Source organism: Myotis yumanensis, unplaced genomic scaffold (assembly GCF_028538775.1).
Source record: "Myotis yumanensis isolate MYYU_CA2020_CCGP unplaced genomic scaffold, mMyoYum1.0.hap1 SCAF_2, whole genome shotgun sequence".
NCBI lineage: Eukaryota > Metazoa > Chordata > Mammalia > Chiroptera > Vespertilionidae > Myotis > Myotis yumanensis.
In genome coordinates this window covers 89,267,049-89,290,382 of record NW_027223753.1, presented here as the reverse complement: position 1 = coordinate 89,290,382, position 23,334 = coordinate 89,267,049, and the positions used below count along the sequence as shown (strand labels likewise).

At 38.7% G+C, this 23,334-nt stretch overlaps 2 protein-coding genes and 1 non-coding gene across 5 annotated transcripts in view; 2 read left to right on the top strand and 1 right to left on the bottom strand.

Moving 5' to 3' along the window:
* RIOK1 (RIO kinase 1) overlaps positions 1-21,550 on the top strand; it is a 43,076-nt gene extending 21,526 nt beyond the window's left edge. For all 3 annotated transcript variants that reach the window (XM_070405773.1, XM_070405774.1, XM_070405775.1), the window contains 15 exons: positions 927-1,017; positions 2,163-2,232; positions 3,288-3,330; positions 6,971-7,063; positions 7,827-7,939; positions 8,042-8,122; positions 9,015-9,101; positions 9,412-9,549; positions 9,795-9,898; positions 10,103-10,209; positions 13,336-13,401; positions 16,093-16,212; positions 17,159-17,212; positions 19,121-19,273; positions 20,753-21,550. In XM_070405773.1, coding sequence (XP_070261874.1) covers positions 927-1,017; positions 2,163-2,232; positions 3,288-3,330; positions 6,971-7,063; positions 7,827-7,939; positions 8,042-8,122; positions 9,015-9,101; positions 9,412-9,549; positions 9,795-9,898; positions 10,103-10,209; positions 13,336-13,401; positions 16,093-16,212; positions 17,159-17,212; positions 19,121-19,273; positions 20,753-20,863 — 1,431 coding nt within the window. In that variant the 3' untranslated portion in view covers positions 20,864-21,550. The remainder of the gene's footprint in view (positions 1-926; positions 1,018-2,162; positions 2,233-3,287; positions 3,331-6,970; positions 7,064-7,826; positions 7,940-8,041; positions 8,123-9,014; positions 9,102-9,411; positions 9,550-9,794; positions 9,899-10,102; positions 10,210-13,335; positions 13,402-16,092; positions 16,213-17,158; positions 17,213-19,120; positions 19,274-20,752) is intronic.
* On the bottom strand, positions 13,939-15,057 carry LOC139004405 (L-threonine 3-dehydrogenase, mitochondrial-like). Its single transcript, XM_070407327.1, has one exon. The coding sequence runs from the start codon at positions 15,055-15,057 to the stop codon at positions 13,939-13,941; it is 1,119 nt and encodes a 372-aa protein (XP_070263428.1).
* Positions 16,660-16,766, top strand: LOC139004498 (U6 spliceosomal RNA). Its single transcript, XR_011470380.1, has one exon. It is a non-coding gene; the product is annotated as a U6 spliceosomal RNA (small nuclear RNA).
* Positions 21,551-23,334: the final 1,784 nt, after the last annotated feature.

Sequence of the window (23,334 nt, the reverse complement as noted above, 5' to 3'; positions counted from 1 at the left end):
GAGGTTGAACCCTCTAGTAGTCCAGTGGTCAGGGACTCCTTATCCCAGAGGCTGGGTCTGCCTTGAGTCTCACGCCTTGATTGTCTCTGTTCTGACTTGTACCCCCTTCCCCCATGGATCTGGTCCCCCAGGTATCAGCTGCAGGTGCTGGGGATCGGCGGGGGTGTGTGTGCACAGTCCCCTTCTGGCGTGCGACTCCCTGTGAGGTCCTGGAGCCTGCTTGCAGGGAATTCACTGCTGGGGACTCACTATGTGGCCCTGGAGCTGCGGTAGGGTTGTTTATAGGTCCCTCTTGCATGCTACTCCCTGCGGGGTCCTGGAGCCTGTGGCAGACTCTGAAACTCACTGTGGGGTCCTGTAGCCCGTGGTGGGGATCCTTTGTGAGGTCCCATTGGCATGAGGCTTACTGCACGGATCTGGAGTGGTGTCCAAGGCTAGTCTAGGTAGTGGTGAGGCTGTGCTCCTGGCTGCTGCTGCTCCCCCCTTCAAGATGGTGTGGTTTCCATGCCAGAGCCGCGTCTGCCCAGGGAGTGCCTGTGGTAGTAGCAGGGGTCTCTTTGTCCAGAAGAACCTGATCCATGGCCCCTGAGACTCCTACAAGATCTGCCTCTTACACACACACACACAACACAAGTCTGTACACTCCCCTCTCCTTTGCTTACTCAGTCTCTCCCTAACTGCTGCCCTGCCAGCCACCATGTTGAATCTCCCGCAGACTCTGTTTCAGCCAGTAACTCTAACCATCTATTTCAAATGCCTTTTTAATAATTTTGAGCAAATTTGATTGATTCTTACTTTTTCTTAGGGTACTCCTGTAAGTATTGATGCTTTAATAGTTAACAATGAACCAAGGGGAAAACGTGGTGATGAACGTTAGATTTGTATTTATAACTAGTGCCTAAAATTCTGGAACTCATTTCTTCTAGGCAAATCGGCAGCCTTCCAACTATAACTCAGCCAAAATGTCTACTCCATCAGACAAGGTCTTACGGAAATATGAGAATAAAATTAATCTAGGTGAGTTTGTAAAATACATTTCTTCATTGGACTATGAGGAAATTCTTAAAAAAACACATGAAGTGTTATAAAGTTTTATTGGATCAAGAAATATTTGTGCCCTGGCCGGTGTGATTCAGTTGGTTGGCGCATTATCTCACACACCAAAAAGTTGTGATTCAATTTCTGGTCAGGGCTCATATCTAGATTGTGGGTTTGATCCCAAGTTGGGGCACCTGTGAGAGGCAAGCAGTTGATGTTTCTCACATTGATGTTTTTTTTTCTCTCTCGTCTTCTTCTTCTCCCTCCCTTCCTTCCTCTTCTTCCTCCAAATCAATTAAAAACATATCCTTGTGTGAGAATTTAAAAGAAAGAAAGAAAAAAAATGAGTATACTTGGTGTTACTGACTGAATAATGCTTAGAGAAAATAAGAACTTAGTAATTTAAAAATATTGCTTCAAGGGAAAGACTTTATTTTAGCTTATGCTTTTTTTAGTTCTTTTTCTAACCTGTTGTACAAATACAAAGTTACAAATATATTCAAGTTATTGTCTGTTTTGTATTAGATTTTTGTAGGATGCTGAAAATACTAGAATGTTGAATATAATTACATTGTGTTTACCAGAGACATTTTATGTAGGTATTAATCATTTAGTGAGCTGTTGAATGTAAGGAATCAGAATGTTTTGAGAAAAATACAAAGTTGTCTTTCTCTTGTAGACATCAACTTGTTATAAATCTAGCACACTGTTTCATATTCCTATCATTGTCTTTCATGGACCTGAAATTTGAAATGAGACTGAAGTTTTTAGAATTAAACTTGGAATCCAGGCAGTTACATTATTTATATTAGTTCTAAAAGATATTAAGTGTCTGAAATTCAGCATATGCGGATATAGTATTTTTGAGGGGTTTCTGTATCTGGATTTCTGTGCTCAAAATTTATAGCTGTAGTGATGAGTGTGACACTTGTTATCAAGGAAACACAATCTAGTGCTTATCTTTAAAAACATTAAAACCTTTTCATTACTAAAATATATTCTGTGTATAAGAAAATATTTAGAAAATAGAGAAGGAAGAGGGGAGAAGAATCCTATTCAAAAAGACTATTAATGTCTTTCTGTCTTACATGTTGTTCACATTGTGGATTTTTTTCTTTTTTCAGATAAGCTAAATGTTACTGACTCTGTCATAAATAAAGTCACTGAAAAGTCTAGACAAAAGGAAGCAGATATGTAAGTAATATTTTAACTATAAAACATGGCTGATAGGGACTAATTCTAGACAAATTAAGTGGTCTTGTGATCATAATTATTTTACAGAGGATAGTATTTTTGTTTTGGGGTGTATATTTAAACCTTTTTTTTTTTTTTTTTTTAGCTTAAATACCTTTGTTCACAAATGTGGTTTTAGGATAACAGTGTTTGAAATTTCTGTTTAAATGTTTAAACTGTTAAAAGGTTAAAATTTTAGCATAAAAATGCTCCCTTTTTAGAATTTATTTCAAATTATTCCCTTTCATGACATATTTTTTTTTAAATGGTATAACCGAAAACAGATTACATTTACACTTCTGTTCTCAAAACCAGTTGTTTAAGATCTGGCTAATTTCTATATGCTGTAAACTCTAAGACATTAACAATATATTATAGAAACAGACACTTAGATCATACAACTAGCAGTGTTAGAACTGAATTTAAAAAACAATTTTCTTATGGTTTATTGCTAGGCCCAAGTGATCCTAACTTTTTGAGAAACAACATAGTCATTTGTTATTTTATTCAAGGGTCTGAATCTTTGTGTTTGAAACTTTATTTAGATTTGTGTGCTAATTGAGTCACTTAGTGTGTGAACTGAAGCATTTTAATATGGAACTCAGTAAGTGTCTTGAAATGGTGTCTTGTGTCTGAAGAAAAGGACTCTAAAGAGAAAGCCTTATATGTTGACTTTAATTCTGTACTAAATATTTGAAGGACAGTATAGACTTCATCTCTTCCTTTTTACAGCATAGTTCACTTTACCGCACCTATCTTTTTTATTTAATGCTTCTAAATTATGGATATAAATTTGTTTTCTGCAAATATGCTCCTTTTACCCTAGGGAACAGAATTGCTTATTAAGGAGAAATGAAATACGTTTCACTGAGTGATGAAATTACAAGATCTTGAAATCTGTTATTAAAGAAACTACCTATTTAGGAATTTCATGGAATGATGTACATGTAGAAACTTTTTATTTGGCTTCTGTGACTAAATTTTGAATGTCACCTGTACTTTCTGTTTTTGGTTAGGTATCGCATCAAAGATAAGGCAGACAGAGCAACTGTAGAACAGGTACAATTTAAATGTGTTACAAGTTTTTATTTTAAAATAGCATTTTTCTTCTCTTTGAATTATAGTTTGCTTTTATCCTTTTTGCTTAATGCTAATATTAAAATGCTAATGCTAATGTCTAAAATTATTCCTGTATAAAATTACTCCTTTTTATAGTTTTGAGTTTAGAGCTCTACATTTTGCTTTATTGAACTATTAACCCTTTGCACTCCGCTGTCCCCTCTCAGGGGACATCGGAATTCTAGCATATCACTCGGATGTCCCTTCTCAGGGGACATTGCAGTTTATTAGTGATTACGGGGAATTGAGTTATTTCAACGCAACTTTTTGAGACATGCATGTTTCCCTGAAGTTTTATCTTGAAATGGCACAAGAAATTAAATCGAAATATCATAAAATTACTAAGATATATACAAGAAATGTCAGCGGGTTTTGTGTCGGATTAAACAATAAACTACATATTCCCGATGTGGGACAAAGAAAACGGGACTGCATTGTGTGTTCTAACAGGAAAACACCTGGTGGCAGGCGTCAAACCACTTATTACTGTCAAACATGCACTAATCAGCCTGCAATGCATATTGGGGAGTGTTACAAAACTTATCATACTGTACAAAATTATAAACAATAAAATATTTTTTTTTTGCAAATATACATTCCTCGATGTCACCCAATTCATATAAGTCCAATATCATTATAATACGTTACTTGGTTCCAAAATTTTTTTTTTTTTTTTTTTTAAATATATTTTATTGATTTTTTACAGAGAGGAAGGGAGAGAGATAGAGAGTTAGAAACATCGATGAGTGAGAAACATTGATCAGCTGCCTCCTGCACACCTCCCACTGGGGATGTGCCCGCAACCAAGGTACATGCCCTTGACCGGAATCGAACCCGGGACCCCTCAGTCCGCAGGCCGACGCTCTATCCACTGAGCCAAACCGGTCTCGGCAGGTTCCAAAATTATACTAAATAATACGAGGGTCTGTAAATGCACGTTTCCGCCGCAAAGTAGCGTCGAGTAGCTGGTAGCCAATGTCCAGAATGGTTCGGAGTGCAAAGGGTTAATAGACAAATTTGAGTCATGCCCCCCTCCGTGGCCCTGTGAAGCCACCATGTAATACTTTCATCTTCTAGGGGGAAGCAGAATTGATTTTAAGACCAAAAATCTTTTCTCTTGTCTTAAAGAAGGCCTGCAGGAATTTTGTGAACTTTCTCAGAAGATAGAACAGGTATCTGCCACAAGATAGGATGGATGGTAATACGTGTGAGAGAGAGATGGGTAATGCCTTAAATTTTCCAATTAGAAATCCCTTACTTGGTTTAGAAGTTAATGCTTGTTTGCTTCTTTTTATTCAATAATGGGAGAAAGTTGGCCCCTATTTTTCCCACATGTAGAGGGTTGTGATTGGATGTTAGCATTGACCCAGATTTTTTATGTGAACCAAGTCATAAAAAAGGTCAGAACATTGCTACTGCAGCCTACCACCCTCTCCCTGCCCACACCTATATGTACAAATACATTTTGGAGTAGTAACCCTTTTGACCCACAGATCCTTGGTTTAAGACATAGCACCCCTTCTACTATTTACCTCAATCCCCAAAGGAGTAACACCCTACCTGAGCTCTAGATCCATTTACTATATGCAATTGAAGAATTTTACATTTAGTCAGGAGCAGGTCTGAGATCTGTGTCTCCATTATTCTCTAATTTAGTTATTTTGTGTGATTTCTTTTTGTGATTGAAGACAAAGTGTGGACCCGCACAGACAGATGAGGCAACTTTAATTTTCAAAGAGCCTAAAATAACTCAGGCAGAAAATCCTTTATTTTTCTCTTTTGAAATTAATTTTGAATGAGAGTATGTATCTTGAGTCTCAAGCTGTCTTTATAAAACATGTATCTGTAAGTTTATTCTCTTATATTTCTCTTTACCTATTTTGTTGTTAAGCCATTTCGATATGCTGCTCCTTTCTACCCTCTAACTTGGATACAGATCTCTATCTGGATTCCTGTGTTCAACCAGCGTACACCCCTGCTATTTACCTGTACCGTAGAGAAGAAATGTTCACTCACTTTCCTTTTATTCTCTTTTCCCGTTGCTATGGATGTAGTTTGGGTTTTAGTTCTGCAATCTTTTAAGATTATTTTGTTTCTATTAACCTTAGGTTTCTGGTATGACCGCAGCCACCTCATTGAAAGATAGACTCTAGAGCAGGGGTGGGGAACCTTTTATCTGCCAAGGGCCATTTGGATATTTTTTACATCATTCACAGGCCACACAAAATTATCAGCTTAAAAATTAGCCTGCTCCGTTTGGCCAAACATATAAACAACTCACCTCTAATGCCTTGGCAGGGCCAGACCAAATGATTTCGTGGGCCTTTGATGTTCCCCTCCCCCTGCCCTAGAATATAGTTTGATTTGGCCATTTGACACTGTCTCACTTTATGCAGCTAGTGGGTCTGTCTGTGCCATGAGGAGCTCTTGGCGATCTCCCTTGAAATTGCATGTAAATATGTAGCTGCTTCAGTTTCAGAACTGGACAGGAGCAGGCTTTAGACCATTGCCTCCTGTTTGTTAAAGAAGACTTTGGGGTCTTCTTTTTTAACACATTGTTTGCGGGTAGTTTTTATCGCGCGCTAACAGGTGGCTCTACTACTTACAGTCAATGTAAAACGTATAAATACGTTTCCTGCATACAACGTGTTTTAAAATATTTTTATTGATTTTAGAGAAGAAGGGAGAGGGAGAGAGATAGAAGCAACAGTGATGAGAGAGAATCATTGATTGGCTGCCTCCTGCATGGCACCCACTGGGGATTGAGCCCACAACCCCAGCATATGTCCTGACTGGGAATCGAACCATGACCTCCTGGTTCATAGGTTGACGATCAAGTACTAAAGAATAAATACTTTAGACATGGCTCACAATTCTTTTTTTTTTTTCAACAAGTATTTTAAAATATAAAAACCATTCTTAGTTTGCAGGCTGTAGAGAAATAGGCTGCCACCTGAATTTCACTCATTAGCTGTAGGATGCTGACCCCTGGTTCAAATAGAGTGGCCACTGAGCACTTGGAATGTTGCAGGTTTGAATAAGACATGCCATAAACGGAAATACACACCAGATTTCTAAGACTTAGGGTTACAGAATGTTAAATCACTAAGTTTTAAAATATTGATTATATTTATAGTCCTATAAATCATGTTGAAATGATAGTGTTTTAGATGTATTGGATTAAAAACAGTGTATAAAACTAATTTTACCTGTTATCTTGGACATTTTTTAATGTGGTAAAACTAGAAAATGTAAAGTTTCTTATGTAGTTTGCTTTATGTTTCTATTAGCAAATGGTCTGGAGTCTATTTCTGCTTCGCTTGGACTTGGTAGCCTTTGATTTCTATGACCGAATGAACAAGTTTATTGTCTCTTTGGTTTATTGTCTCCATGGTTCCTGTGGCCTCCACCTCCCATTCTCTTTACTAAAAATTAGAGTGAATGAAAGTACCATAATAGCAACTCTCATTTAGCCAACCATGGTACAGTTAGGTTCTTCAGTTTATTAATTGTCAGATTCTTGAATGAGAAATAATTGGTACCATCTTTCTGAACTTCCGTTTTTGGCATTTCTTTTTAGGTGTTGGATCCCAGAACACGAATGATATTATTCAAGATGTTGACTAGAGGAATCATATCAGAGATAAATGGCTGCATTAGCACAGGAAAAGAAGTGAGCTTTTCTTTGGATGCCTGAATGTGTTCATGTTAGTTTTCTTATTTCAGATAAGAAATGAAATTAAGGCATTTTGTAAATAAAATGTTCCTTTAAAAAGAAAGTCAGTTTCTATATACAAGTCAAGGTAGTTTAATCTGTGTTTCTAAAAATGGCTTTATTAATATTTATCAAACGGTAGGAAATTATGCACATAATTTTGCCTTTTCATGCCATTACTCTAATGTATCGTGAGTCCAACTAGCTGTATTGAGCAGTACAGTTAGATGGTCAAGTTACTGCAGGCCTGAGTCCTAATCAAGTAGTACTAATGGGGCAAAGGGTTGTGGTCTAATTTCTGTACTCAGCTAATGTCTTTCTCATTTTTTTCTTTGTATATGGGTATGCAGAAAAACAAATGTGTTTTTAAATTAGCAACTCATAGATAGGAAGCAGTTCTTAGTAAAAATCAATTTATAAATCATGTGATGTGAGAATGTCTTCATGTATTTTCCACATGCTTGAGATATAAAAATGTTTCAAATCGCTTCTCACATGTATTTAAGTTAGATTTTACTATATATGTAATTGGAGATATATTTACTGTCTTTTGGTATGATGGTTTATGATTTAATTCATATATTCAAAGATGGTGTTCCTTATGCCTATTATTTCAGTTCATTTGACTTTTGAACATAGAATCAAATAGATTGAAAAAGTAAAATACTGTTTGTAGTTATTTAACACAAACTTAATTTTATTTGGTTTTGACTTAAAATAGGCTAATGTATACCATGCCAGCACAACAAATGGAGAGAGCAGAGCAATCAAAATTTATAAAACTTCTATTTTGGTGTTCAAAGATCGGGATAAGTATGTAAGTGGGGAATTCAGGTGAGCTCAGATTTTTTTCTTCAGTTAGCTTAATTTCTATATCCTAAAAAAATAAAAACTAGAACGGGATAATTTAAATAACAAATTGTTTTCTTGTTCAAGATTTCGTCATGGCTATTGTAAAGGAAACCCCAGAAAGATGGTGAAAACTTGGGCAGAAAAAGAAATGAGGAACTTGATCAGGTGAATGGGGGTGTCTGTGCTGTGCCCTGCACATTGACTGTGGTTCTTTCCCACCAGCAGATCCCAGTGGTTCTGTCTAAATCTAGGGACATGCTGGGGCTGTTCAGGTCCATAAGATCTACTGAGGGAAGTTAGACAAGTAAGAGCCACTGTATCTTGTCTGGGTCATGTAAAGAGCCTTAGAAACCATGTGAAAACTTTTAGAATTGATACTGAGGAAGATAAGGAGCTGTTACAGGATCTTAAGCAGGCAAGTGACTTAATTAGATTGTGAGAATGATGGGTCATTTTTAAATAGGTATTAGAGTTTTTGACAGTTTTGTTAGGCCCAAAACTCTTTATCAGTTTCCTTTTTTCAGCCCAATTTTGGACACATTTATATAGTCTCTGAGTTGATATCTTCTTATCTGCTGTACATAAGTGACATATGCTGGCTATTTTAGTATTAAGCAGGTATTAATGATTGTTTTGAAAACCCTTCTGAAATTTGGGTGTGCTCAGTTAGCTATTAGGTATGAGTCCAACTGTTTTTACTGATCATTGCTCAGGCTAATCAGCTTGAAAAATCATCGCAGACATACCTGCTATATTTCATCAACTCTTAAGACTCACATTTTTTTCACAGTTTAACATCTTTGGAATTGGATTGGGTGTTAGAGGCTATGGGATGTTGTTGTTGAATTGCCAGTGTTTTGTCATTCTTGATGGTGCATGATGGTGCCACTTAAAATCATTAGTGTCTTACAGTTTTTGAAATACAGTAATATAATTGGAAGACCCTGGTGCTGTTTCCTAACAGCAATATTAATCTTGTGTACTATAGTTGTTGTAGTTGTTTCAGATGCTGTATTTAGCCTTTTCATTTGTCCTTTTATCTGTTTTAATATCACAGGCTGAACACAGCAGGGATCCCATGCCCAGAACCTATCCTGCTACGAAGTCATGTTCTTGTCATGGGTTTCATTGGTAAAGATGACATGTGAGTATGTGGATGGCCTAATAATTACATGTTCAGAATTATATTTTTAATTGCTTTGAATTAGTTTAATCTTGGAATATTTTTTATGACTCTTTTCCATTGCATTAGTGCATTAATTTATAATACATTTTTGACGACTATTTTATACAGTACCTGTTTATTGACAAGTTTCTGGAAAGGAACATCTGCAGTGAGCCAGGTTGTTCAGTAATGAGTTGTAGAAGAGAAGTGCCTGTAATAAATGTAGTATAAAGCATGAAAACTTGGTCCCATCAGTTTATCTTCATTGTTTATTTTATTCTTATTAAAGGCCAGCACCCCTCTTGAAAAACATCCAGTTATCAGAATCCAAGGCTCGTGAGTTGTACCTGCAGGTCATTCAGTACATGAGGATAATGTATCAGGATGCCAGACTGGTCCATGCAGATCTCAGTGAATTTAACATGCTGTGAGTATGTTTTGTCCCTTAGGTGCCTCCCATAAGTAGTTTCGTGTCCTTTAAAAAAATAAAATTCCAATTCCAAAATGTCATACTAAATTCTAATGTTTTAAAGGTGGCTTCCACATGGTCACAGTATAGGATTTGTTTCCTGCCTTTGGTGACCTTAGTCATTGAATTGAGCCCTCACGTCACCATAGTGGAAGTGTGCACATCACTGGTGTTTCTCACATTCCTGCTTGTGTGGCCCGCAGGTACAGTGGTGGGGGTGTGTACATCATTGACGTTTCTCAGTCTGTGGAGCATGACCACCCACATGCCTTGGAGTTCTTGAGAAAAGATTGTGCCAATGTCAATGGTGAGTGGAAATTGCAGTTTTCTCCCAGCTTGTTTGTGTGTGTTGGTTCTATACTCTGTTACAGTGTTGATATAAAATTTTGGCACTGAATGGTTTGATGCAGTGATACTTAACGCCAGTAGCTGGCAGATGGTATGTTTTTATTTCTTTGTTTCTCTATAAAGTTGTTCTCTTGTAAAGCTGTTAACATTTTTCTTCTGACAGATTTCTTTTTGAAGCACAACGTTGCTGTGATGACTGTGCGGGAGCTCTTTGAATTTGTCACAGACCCATCAGTTACACAGGAGAACATGGATGCTTATCTCTCAAAGGTGAGATGGGTTAAGGGGGAAAATAGAAAATAGCAGTAGTAATTTGCATTTATGGCACTTCTGAGGACTTAAATTGCTCTGCATAATTTTTGTTCATTTGACAGTTTCCTGAGACCTTTTTCTTCTGATTTCATATATGGAGAATCAGAAGTATAGTAAAAAGCCAGTGGTAAAGCGAGGTTTCTTGACTTTAATCATTAGGCAAGATTACATCAATTGTCAAAGTTATGGAAATTTAGTAAGAAACCTGTTGTTAGCTTTTGGTCATTAATTCCTTTCCTTTGTTTCTCATAGGCCTTTCTGAATCACAAAAATTTTTAAATTGTGGTAAAATATACAAAGCATAAAATTGACCATTTTAACCATTTTTAAGTGTACAGTTCAGTGGCATTAAGTACATTCACATTGTTGTGCAACTACTATCCACCATCCATCCACAGAATTTTTTTGTCTTTTGAAGCAAAACTCAGTATTCATTAAACATTAACTCCCCATTTCTCTTCCCAGCTCATTCTGCTGTCTGTCTATGATGTTGACTACTCATATAAGTAGAATCATACACTATTTGTCTTTTTCTGGCTGATTTATTTCACTTAGCATAATGTCCTCAAAGTTCATTTGTGGTGTAGGATGTGTCAGAATTCTTTTCCCTTTGAAGACTGAGTAATAATTCCATTTATGTAAGTAGCACATTTTGTTTATCCATTCATCCACCTATGAACACGGGTTGCTTCCACCTTTTGGCTGTTGTGAATACTGCTGCTGTGAACATGGGTGTACAAATATCTCTTCAAGACCCTGTTTTCAATTCATTTACATGTATACCCAAAAGTGGAATTACTGGATCATATGGTAATTCTGCGTGTAATTTTTTGAGTAACAGTCATACTGTTTTTCTCAGTGATTGTACCATTTTACAGTTACATCAACAATGTGCCATTGTGCAAGGGTTCTGATTTTTTCACATCCTCACAAACACTTGTTATTGAGTAGCTCTCCTGATGAGTGTGTGGTGGTGTCACAAAGTTTTGATGTGAATTTCTCTAATGATGTTCAGCATCTTTTTATATACTTGTTCGCCATTTGTATATCTTCTTTGGAGACATGTCTAGTAAAGTCTTTTGTATGTTTTTTTAATCAGATTATTTTTTAGTTAAAAGAGTTCTTTATATTTTCTTCTGTCAGAAGAAAAACATTAACAACAGCTTTACAAGGGAACAACTTTATAGAGAAACAAAGAAATAAAAACATACCGTATGTGCCCTGACTGGGGATCAAACCTGCAACCTTTTTGTGCACTGGACGACATTCAACTGAGTTGCACTAGCCAGGGCTCAAATATTTTCAATCCAACAGTGGGTGGATCAAGAGAATACAGATACACAGATATGGAGGGCTAACTGTATTTTCATATTATCTATATGTATAAAGCCCTAATATGCAAATAGGCCAAATGGCCAAACAACCAGTTGCTGTGACATGCGCTGACCCCCAGGGGGCGCGTGTGGAACATAGCGGGTGTCGGCGGCAGTGCCCAGAACATGGCAGGCATCGGCTGCAGCGGGATGGTGGAGCAGGTGAACTGGGGGGGGTGGGGGGGGGAGGAAGGGGACGCCAGTTACTGTCATCAGGGCGAGCGTCTGGTGTTTACTGAAAATTCTTTGCTCCCACCCGGCGCTCACACTTCGCACCGGCCCTGCTTGCACCCATTGCTGGTGCCCAGCGCCGGCCCTGATCGCCCCTCAGGGCTTCTCCACTTCCCCCTGCTCCTGAGGGCCGATCAGGGCTGGCAGTCACCTGTCGCACCCACTGCCGGCGACTGCCCTGCTTGCACCCACTGCTGGCGCCAGCCCTGCTCATACCCGTAGCTGGCATGTGGTAGCAGCGGCAGGAGTGGGGCTGCTGGCAGACAGGGGACAGGGGGCCGCGGTGGAAGGAGCCAAGCGGGGGCACGGAGGATGGGCTAGGACCTGCCCTGATGCCCACCACAGCCTCGCGGCCCATAGTTCCTTTCAATGTGCACGAATTCGTGCACTGGGCCCCTAGTGTAACTATAATTGAAGTAGTCCCACTGTATCAGTTCATATATAAAGTTTTTTTAAAAATTTATTTTGTCACTCTCTACTTAGACTACAGACTCCTGAAGGACAGGGATTTTAGTCTTCTTTTTTTTTTTTTTTAGTATGTTTTTATTGATTTCAGAGAGAGAGGAAGGGAGAGGGAGAGGTAGAGAAACATCAATGATGAGAGAGAATCTTCTATTGGCTGACTTCTGTATGCCCCCTACCGGGGATTGAGCCCACAATCTGGGCATGTGCTCTGACTGGGAATTAAACTATGACCTCTTTGTTCATGGGTCAATGCTCAACCACTGAGCAACACTGGCCAGGCAGGAGTTTTATTTCTGTATTGCCAGTACCTAATCAGTACCTGGTAATTGTAAGTAATCACATATATTAATTGAATGAATAAGTATCACATCATTTTTATTCCTAAATCCTATAACACTGATTTCAGTGTCTGACCTTAAAACAAAAAGCCACCTAGAACCGCTATTCTTTCCTTTTTTCTGTATATTCTAAATAGATAGAGAACAAATTTCAGTTTTACAGTTTCACAAGCCAAAAGAATCCTGTAGAATCTTTGTCACATTTTCAGTGTCAGTCATTGTTCAGATTGCTTTCTGTGGTGGTTTATGCTGCAGTGGCATTGGCGCCACATCTCAAATTAGAGGACAATTCGCTTTCTCAGTGACTCCCTTCATTGGCTGCTCAAGAGCTAAGGAATGGTTCTTTCATTCTTTGGTTCTCTGTTTTCCTTTCGTAGGTATTTTTCCTAATTGTTTAAAAATTAGTAAAAGTAATATTACTTTTGAGGAAGGGGCTAGGGATTCCCTGAAGTTAGACAAGTTTGACTTATTCTGTTACTTTTGGGTTGATGGCAACCGTTTTGGTGAGGTCTAACACGGAGAGCTAAACTGACCACTAGAGGACACCAAGTCCTTTTTTTTAGAAATGTGAAGAGGTGCTACTGAGAAAGATTAAAACAGATTTATACTAAAATTGGGAAATGGATGTATCTTCTGTAGGTTGAATGTGAAGGAAAGTAATAATTTTTCTTTCCAAGGCCATGGAAATAGCATCCCAAAGGACCAAGGAGGAAAGGTCCAACCAAGATCATGTCGATGAAGAGGTAAGACTTATCATCTGTTCATAGCCTTAGGAAACACTTGTACTTTGAGGTCTTTTAAAAAATATTGTTAAGGCATGAACTTGATTTTAATAAATAAGCAGTTCATTACATAATTCCACTCAGCAGCCCATTAGCCCAATGTCCTAGGTGGAAAACATTTTATTTTATTTTATTTTATTTTTTATATTTAAATTGAATTTAATTAAACACAAAGTGTCACATACTTCCACCTTCCCAGAAATAGTCATTTCATCTTATTTAAGGAAATGGAAATTATTATGACTTAAGTATTCATTCTGTGATATGAGTGTTTGGACACGTTTAGGTACACAGCAAAGATTTAGAAGTTCAACCACCAGAGCAATATTTTGAAAATGCTAAAGCCAACTCAATTCTCCATCCAGCAATTCAATATGAACTTAGTTTAATTAGGCCTCAGCTCTGGATACACTAGGTCCTTGGTTTTATGACCTTGGGGTCATTATGGTCTTCCCTGGAAAGCTGTCCAGGATACACAAGCTCTTCCTTCCGAGTCCTTCATTTAGCTTTGGCAACTCTACTATGGGAACCAATGAAGCTCAACATTGTCATCACCAGCTGTGGAAGGTCAAAATAATGTTTCCATCCCCAGTCCTTACGGGCATTGCTGTCATCGAAGTTCATCGGCCAACTATCCGCTATGGCCTGTCGAACAGAATCCACGTTGTACGTGATCTGGAATTCTGGTATGTGCTTAAGAACCTCCTGGGCCAGCTCCTCGGGGCAGAAGCTCATGGCATTGATGTTGTAAGTCCGACTAGAGAGGGACTCTGTCGGGGCCTCCATGAATTCCAGGGTGGCCCTGAGGCAGTCATCAATGTACATCATCGGGAGCCTCGTGCTGGGTTTCAGGTTGCACTCAAATTTGCCATTCTTGATTGCATCGTGGAAAATCTGGACTGCGTAGTCAGTTGTTCCTCCTCCAGGTTCGGAGTCAGCCGAAATGATGCCAGGATATCTCAGGCATCGGAAATCTAACCCATACCGGTGATAGTAATATTCTCCCATGAGCTCGGCGTGGACCTTGGACACCCCGTAGATCGTCCTGGGTCTCTGAATGCAGAGATCAGGGGTTGGGTCCCGGGGAGAAGTAGGTCCGAAAGCTCCGATCGTGCTGGGCACAAACAATCGCAAATTGTGTTCCAAGGCAACATCCAGAACATTATGCACTCCTGTGATATTTACCGCTTTTGCCAAGGGTACGTTTGCTTCTCCGACAGCACTGAGCACAGCGCTATAGTGGATCAGCCAGGTGATACGGTGGTTTACCACTATCTCTCGAAGATGCTTGTAATCCAGAACGTCAGAATGAATAAATGGGCCACTATGGAACACCTGGTCGGAGGGTTTTTTTATGTCAGACAAAATCACATTGTCCTTCCCAAATTGTTTCCTTAACAACTTAGCAAGCCCCACTCCAAGCTGGCCAAGACCCCCTGTAATTAAGATCCGTGGCCGGTCTGTTTCAGATAGAGAAGCAGAGTGGCAGTTGGCATTTGCTGGAATTTGCCAAGGGGAGGTGGCCAGGACCCGGCCGGGCAGGGCAGCTGCCCTAGAGCCACAGGCGGGGCTCAGCATCTGGCCCATAACTCGCTGCAGCATCCTAAGGACCGGCATTTTCTCAAATACTCTCAAGACAGCCGTTGTGCTCCACGTGGAACAAGTGCATCCATTTCACCACATGGCGTACTTCGGACGAAGAAGCCCAGACTTGCGGAGAACAGCACGTGGCCAGGAGCCCAAGCGCAGCCAGCAGAAACCCTCGGTGGAAAACATTTTAAAGAACCTATTGAAGTATCTGATTCAAGAAGGAAAAGCTGATTTAGTTTGCAAATGTGGACTTTTATTTTATTTACTTATTTTTTAAATATATTTTTATTTCAGAGAGGAAGGAAGAGGGAGAGAAATATCAATGATAAGAGAGAATCATTGATCAGCTGCCTCCTGCACGCCCCCTACTGGGGATCAAGCCTGCAACCCTGGCATGTGCCCTTGACCGGAATTAAACCCGGAGCCCTTCAGTCCACAGGCCGGTGCTCTATCCACTGAGCCAAACGGGCTAGGGCGCAAATGTGGATTTATAAATAATTTAAATGTTGATTCCAGTAGTAATTAGAATTTAAATATTTATGTTTGTTAAAAAAGAAAATTATTTTAATCTTGGGGATCAATATATTTTTTGTGAAGATGATCCATAGTAGGCTTTATTTTATTTTATGTTTTAATTCTCACAGCTATTAGGGTGCTGGATGACTACAAGGTACTCTATGTTTATCAGCAGTTCTAAACCTTTTTTCACTGTAGCACAGAGTGGATAATGTTCCTGTGTCAGAACACAAGGCACAGCCAGGCAATTACATTCCTTTCTCTCCAACTCAGAAAAACTTTGTGGAATGCAAACGAGGAGAGAGAAGTATTATTCTAAGGGTAACCTTAAATCATATTCAGTCTTTTGTCATTGGTAACAAATTACTTTTGGCATAGCACACAGCACGTGCTATACCTGCCTGTGCAGGCGGCCTGGCTGAGAACTGGTGTTTTAGATGATGAGGATGAATTTTTTTTATGACTTGATGGGAGTAAGGATGCTGAGCAAATGTGAGAAGTATGTGAATGGCAGTTTCAATTTTATTTTCCCTCTGTGTTTGTTAGGTGTTTAAGCGAGCATATATTCCTAGGACTTTGAATGAAGTAAAAAATTATGAGAGGGATTTGGATATAATGATGAAATTGAAGGAAGAGGACATGGCCATGAATGCCCAACAAGACAATGTGAGTAGCTGGGTTTATATGTAGCAAACAAGTTTACAAAGAAAGCTACCTTCCCCAACCTGCAATCTCGAATGTTGGCTTCTGATCTAGTGAGATGGCTAATTGCATTAACACGTCCTTTGGGCACATTGGATGTAAAGGAAATACATTGGTGTTTATGAAAGAAAATGATACAGTTGAATGAGTCCAACAGACTGTAATTGCAGAAGGAAGATTTGTATAAAAGTCTAGGATATAAATGGTATTATACTGGATCCATTAAAATTCTGTATATATTTCAGGGTCTGGAAATTTTTTCTATTAAAGGGCCAGATAATAAATATTTTACGCTTTGCAGGCAAAGAAGCAAAATTGAGGCTACTATGTAGGTCATTATATAAAAAGAGAGAAAAATTTTCCTCCAAATTTTTATTGATGAAATAAAAAGCACTTTAATAATTGAATACAGTGCTCGCTTCAGCAGCACATATACTAAAATTGGAATGATACAGAGAAGATTAGCATGGCCCCTGTGCAAGGATGACACGCAAATTCATGAAGCGTTCCATATTTAAAAAAAAAAAAATTTGAATACAGCTTTCCATGATCCAAGGTCTACTAATGAAAGAAAAATGGAGTTACATTGGAAAGGAGAATACATTTCATTTCATTGAGATTCAAAGTTAGAGTGTGCCATCATCAAATTGATTTTGAATGTTCATTAGTAGAAACCATTAGTCTATCTGTTGGATTTGGGCTGTGGGCTCGAATTTGCTGATGCCTGTATGCTTGGTAGACAAGAATAACACCCATGCTATACACTTTCTCTTTACTATGAGATAAATTTTAGGCACCTTTTTATAATCCCACAATATATCATTTAGCCTACAGTGTTGCTTTTTAATATTGGAGTGTGTTATTTCATTGTCTGGTTTTATGTTAATTTTTTTTTCTTTGTGGTTGCAAGATTCTATACCAAACCGTCACAGGACTGAAGAAAGATTTGTCAGGCGTTCAGAAGGTAAAAAGAATATGTGTTGCTATTTATTTATGTGAAAATTCTGTTAAAGGGTATAACATTTAATGTAAAGTATTATTAGAATTAAATTAACAGTGATATAGTTATTCGTATATATACTTTCAAAGTCTACGAGCATTTTCAGAATGCCCTTTTTGTGTTCATTCTTTTTAACTATATGACTGAAATAGTGAAATTTATGGTTTATTTTTCATTCTGCCTCTTACTTGTCTTGTTGTTATAGCTGAGGCATTGATCCTTTTTGTATCCTGGTCTTCCTTTGTGAAGTGATTAATGATAGTCATGTGCTTGTTGATCTTTTTACAACTAGCTTATTAAAAGTATGTATGAAGAGCAATCTCAGGAGTTTAGCAGTCGGATAGTGCTGGATTCCTGCAGTGTTTTTTTCAGTCTTGTTTTGTTTTATATTTTAGAAAGACAGGGATTAATTCTACTTTAAGCAATTATAAAAGTAGTTCTTATTTCATTTAATGTCTTAATTAAAGCCTTAAGCATGAAAGATCACAGTTTGCTCTGAAAATTTACTTTGTCTTTTATGGGAGGAATTGACTTTAAAATGTTTCTTTTTTCCTTATAAAAAGAAAACCTCTTTTAAGAAAGTGCTTCCTGCTGCTTTAAAAGCTAAACTTCAGGGGGGGAAAAGAAAATTTCTTTTGTTTAAATGTCATATTCCCTCTTGATCAGATTAATAATAATTGTCCTTCAAATTTGATTCATAGGAAAACAGCTATAAAGTTATTCAAATAAGTATTTTTTACTTCTCTCTGTATTTCTGTCATTACCACATATATGATTGTGGCCCTGTCCTATATTATAAAGTGCTAATATGCAAATGGTCATCATGCCATAACGGCTCAGACACTCAACACTGGGGAGAGAGGAATGGGGACCAGCCAGGCACAAATGAGCTCACAAGAGAGGAATGGGGACCAGCCAGGCTGTGGCCTGGGAGAGGGACAAGCCACCTGCCCTGCGGTCCTGGGTGCCAGCGCCTGCAGCTGCGGCCCGGGAGAGGGACAAGCCGCCCACCCCGCGGTCCCAGGTGCCAGTGCCTGCGGCTGTGGCCCAGGCGAAGCGGCCCGCCCACGGTCCCCTGTGGCTGTGGCTGGCCCAGGTCCTGGGTGCCTGCGGCCGGCCAGAGGAGGGAATCCTGGGTCCTGGGTGCGAGGCAAGGCAGAGGTGATTAGGGGCAATCATTCCAGCAGGGGAGCAGTTAGGGGCAATTAGGCCAGTAGGGGAGCAGTTAGTGGCAATCAGGCAGGCAGGCAGAGGTGGTTAGGGGTGATCAGGCAGGCAGAGGTGGTTAGGGGCAGGCAGGCAGGCAGGCAGGCAAGCAAGCAAGCAAGCAAGCGAGTGGTTAGGAGCCAGTGGTCCCGGATTGCGAGAGGCAGCCAGACATCCCCTGAGAGGTCCTGGATTGGAGAGGGTACAGGCCAGGCTGAGGGATTTCCCCCTCCCCCTGTGCATGAATTTCGGGTACCAGGCCTCTAGTAAGATTATAAGAGAGCTGGAAAGTTCCTGTTGCCTACTGACATAACATCATAGTGCAACACATAGCTCACGTGTTTGTGGTCATGCTGGTGTAAACAAACCTGCACTAACAGTGTTATAACCCAGTACTCCTTTTCTGAAGTGAAACAGTTATGTTGTTTCTCTGGGTCATCCATTAAAGCCCCAGTTTGTACGTGGGGGTATGTTCTTGAGCCTTATTGGAATGGTACTTCCAGGCTTCCTCTCTCACTTTGATTCTGTTGTTTTGATGTTTTTAGTACAGGCTTTTGTTTTTCAAAGAATATCCGCAAAGTTAAAATCTGAATTCTAGCATTAACAGATCTGATAACAATAGATAACTGATTGGTTTAGAATAAATGGTTCTGTAATATTTTCAAGGTCCCTGCACTCCTAGAAAATCAGGTTAAGGAAAAGCATTGTTCTGATTCAGAAGATGGTGGAAGCTCTGAGTGTTCTGATGCAGGTTCTGAAGAGCAGGGAGACCATGCCTGCTCCAAGAAACCTACCACTGATCTTGAAGTTGATAAAAAGGTTAGTCAAGAATGAAAATTCCCTTGTTCTTTAACATGGCAGCATAGCCACTCATTACTCTTCACTCAAGTATTTAGATTATGGTGGCAGAAAACATTGTTGGTCAGTAAGTACCTCTAATTATATTTTCAGTTCCTAAGCATGAACTGATTTTGGTTGTAACATTATCTAGAGATTGGGCTTCTGTTGGGAGCTTGGGCACTGTCTAGGGCAGTGGTCGCCAACCTTTCAGACCTCATGGACCAGCATTGGTCCGCGGGCCACCGGTTGGCGACCGCTGCTCCAAAGGTTTCCTTAAACCAGCGGTTGCCAACCTTTCGGACCTCACGGACCAGCATTGGTCCACAGGCCACTGGTTGGCGACCACAGGTCTAAGGAAAGGACACACTGAATTCAGTACATTGAGTAGAAATTATTGTCATTAACTTGAAGTACAAATGATGCTGGAGTTGCCTCATGATGACATATTGAGGATCCATTTCAGGGGGGATTTACAGCCACAAGTTTCCAAACTTGGAAAGGCTGTTTCTACCAACCCTGGCCACAGACAGAAGAGACACTCATGGTTGAATAATGCATGACAACTGTGTAACTATTACTCTTCATTCTTAGCTTAATCCTGAAACTTTATAAAGTATGGATTTTAAGACTTCTGAGAGACATACCCAACTGGCTGTTAATACATTTTTCTCTCTCTGTCTACTGGAAATAAATATTTTGTCTCCTTCTAACTTTTATTTCTGTTAGCATATGAAAATTGCAAAGAAAAGTAGTTGCAAACATTTAATAACATCCTCATGGATATTTGTGTTTGGCAGTCTTCAAATTTCTATTAGGATACCTTTAAGACAATTTCATCTCAAATTCCACCACCAAACTATAATTATTTTTATTTTATTTATTTATTTAATCCTCACCTGAGGATATTTTTCCATTGATTTGTAGAGAGAGTGGAAAAGAGAGGGAACGACAAAGAAATATCGATGTGAGAGAAACACAACGATTGGTTGCCTTCTGCATGTGCCCTGACCAGGGCCTGGGCCGGGGAGGAGCCTGCAACTAGGGTATGTGCCCTTGACCAGAATTGAACCCATGTTTGGTCCACAGGCCAACGCTCTGTTCACTGAGCCAAACCAGCTAGGGCTCATTTTTATTTTCTAATGTTACTCTTCTTTTTATCCTTTTACATATATCTTTATAACTAATTGTATCATTGTGAATAGTATGAATGGAATTTGCTTATAAAAAGAAAACATTGACTTTTAAAAAAGTGCTTCCTGCTGCTTTAAAAACTGCTAACTTCAGGGAAAAAAATTAAAATTTCTTTTGTTTAAATAATATTTTCCCTCGTGATTGAATTAATAGTAAGTGATATTTGAAATTTGATTCGTAGGAAAACAGCTCTGAACTTATCCAAGTAAATATTTTTTTTCTTCTGTCTGTATTTCACAGATTTTTTTTTAAATTTTTGTTTTACAGGAAAGAAAAAAGATGGTCAAGGAAGCCCAGAGAGAGAAAAGAAAGAACAAAATTCCTAAACACGTGAAAAAAAGAAAGGAGAAGACAGCTAAGACAAAAAAGGGCAAATAGAATCGGAACTATATTATGTATAGTAATTTTCCATCCGTTATTTTTTAAAAAAATATTCTTATTGATTTCAGAGAGAAAGGGAGAGGCAGAGATAGAAACATTAATGATGAGAGAGACTCATTGATTGGCTGCCACCTCCATGCCCCTACTGGGGATTGAGCCCACAACCCAGGCATGTGCCCTTGAACGGAATCTAACCTGGGACTCTTCAGTTTGCAGGCCAACGCCCTATTCACTGAGCCAAACTGGCTAGGGCTCAGTTACTTTTCTTGCCTTATCTAAGTTGCATCTGGAAGGTGGATATTGATTTTAACCAAATGGTTATTATGGCAATGTCTATGAAGACTGATTCAAGTGTTCTCATGTAGTTTTGTAAAAAGCTCTAATCTCTGTTGTCCAGATCCAGTCACTGACTCTGGTATTGACAGAGAATTTATTTAAGCTATTTTAATGAAGAACTTTGTACAATTTTAGTTCTATATGTTTTTTCTCCTCTGGTATGTTTTTTGAAGCATCGTAAATATTTAAATGTAATGAATGTCTACAACCTTTACGTAAGTGTGAAGGCACTTTGGATAAACTTGGGCCGAGTTTTGCTTTGCTTGTACATGCCAAAGACCCATCTGAAGTCTGATGATTAAAATGCCAGGGTTTTCATAAAAGGAGTTTCACTTGTGGGAAAATTCACCTGGCTGTTGATGTAATCATTTACTACAACTTGGTTCTGTGTGCATTTATGATCATTTGTAAGGCACTCTTCATCTTTAATATCCTTTTCTGAGCTTAGGGTCTCTCAGTTTATAAGCTATTTCATGTTTGACCATTTGGCATGTTCATTCATTCATCAAATATTTGAGTATTTTAGGTGCTGAAAATACAGCACTAAAAAAACCCCACAAAACAAAACAGTCAAAAATTACTACCCTCAGGTAGTTTACATTTTAATAAGATAAAACATTAAACAGAATAAGTAAAAATAGTATATCAGCAGGTGACAAATTCTGTGGAGAGAAATATTGCAGAGAAGAGAGAATGCCTGGGAGAAGTAAGTTTGCCATTTTAAAATAAGCCACACTAAGTGGCTATATTTGAGCAAATACTTCAAAAGTATGAGTCATGTGCATATCAGGAAAGAAGGGTATTCCAGGCAAAGCAAACAGCGAATGCAAAGGCCCTGAGGCAGAAGTATGCCTGAAAAGTTCCAGAAACAAGAGGCTTCATATCCAAGGGAGAAAATACTAGATGAAATCAGATGGCATTAGGCTATTGGAGGGTTTAAGCAGAGGAATAATATGATCTGACTTCTGTTTTGAATGATCACTATCACTTTGGCCTCTAGAAAATTGATGAGGAAATAAGGATAGGGTATTTATTGTAATATCCCACAGAAGAGATGATGACTTGCTCTAAGACAGTAGCAGGGACACGGAGAGAGGTGCTTGGATTCTAGATAGAACACAAAAGCGGAGTGAACTAGATGTGCTAGGGAATAAATGAGGAGTATGGAGAAAGAATGCAGGATGATGTCAGGGATTATGACTAGCAACTGAGACTACTGGAATTGCTACTTACTATTTTGGGAAGGTATGTGCGTGGAGCAGGTTTGGGGTAAGAAAGGGAGTAGGAAGAGGGTGAGATTGCAACAAAACACAAATATTGAAAGAAGTGATCAAATATTTTTACCATATACTTTACATTAGAAATACCTGTTTTAACCCTTGCATCTGAAACAATTTCTATAAATAAACTTAGTTTCCATTAAACTGAAGCTTGCATCTGCTTGTTTGAGAGTTGATTGGGTTGGGTGTGGGGAGTGAGGAGTGAGGTAGTTCAACTGAGCTTTTAAAATTTTAAGTCAAATTTATTATGTTCATAATATCCTCCTTCCTAGACTTTAAAAAAGTTCAAAATGTGAAATAGAATTTCAATGAAATATTATACAGTTAACAAAAGAATGCAAAAGTGGATTTAGTAATTCTGTGTACTCTTGGGGATTTTTATTTCAAGATCTTCCAGGCCTTGTATTTGTTTGGTCTTATTCTGACAAGGTTTATTTGTTTGTTTGTTTTTTTCAATCACAGTTCACATTCAATGTATTAGTTTCAGGTGTACAACATAGTGGTTAGACGCTTATATAACTTAAGTGATTCCCCCAAAAGTCTAGTATCCACCTGACCCCATATGTAATTATTACAGTATTATTGGTATGCTTTACATCCCATGACTATTTTGTAACTCCAGTTTGTACTTCTTAATCCCTTCAGCTTTTTCAACTAGCCCCATAACTCCCATTTGGTAACTACCAGTTGTTTTCTGTATCTGTGAGTTTCTGTTTTTGTTCATTTATTCTGTTCTCAAACTCCGCATATAAGTGAAATCACATGAAACAAGTCTTTCTCTGACTTATTTCACTTAGCATAACACTTACCCTCTAGATTCATTCACATTGTTGCAAATGTAAGATTTCATTC

Coding starts and splice junctions, on each gene's coding strand:
- LOC139004405 (XM_070407327.1), bottom strand. CDS start 15,057: ATGCCGGTCCTTAGGATGCTGCAGCGAGTTATGGGCCAGATGCTGAGC.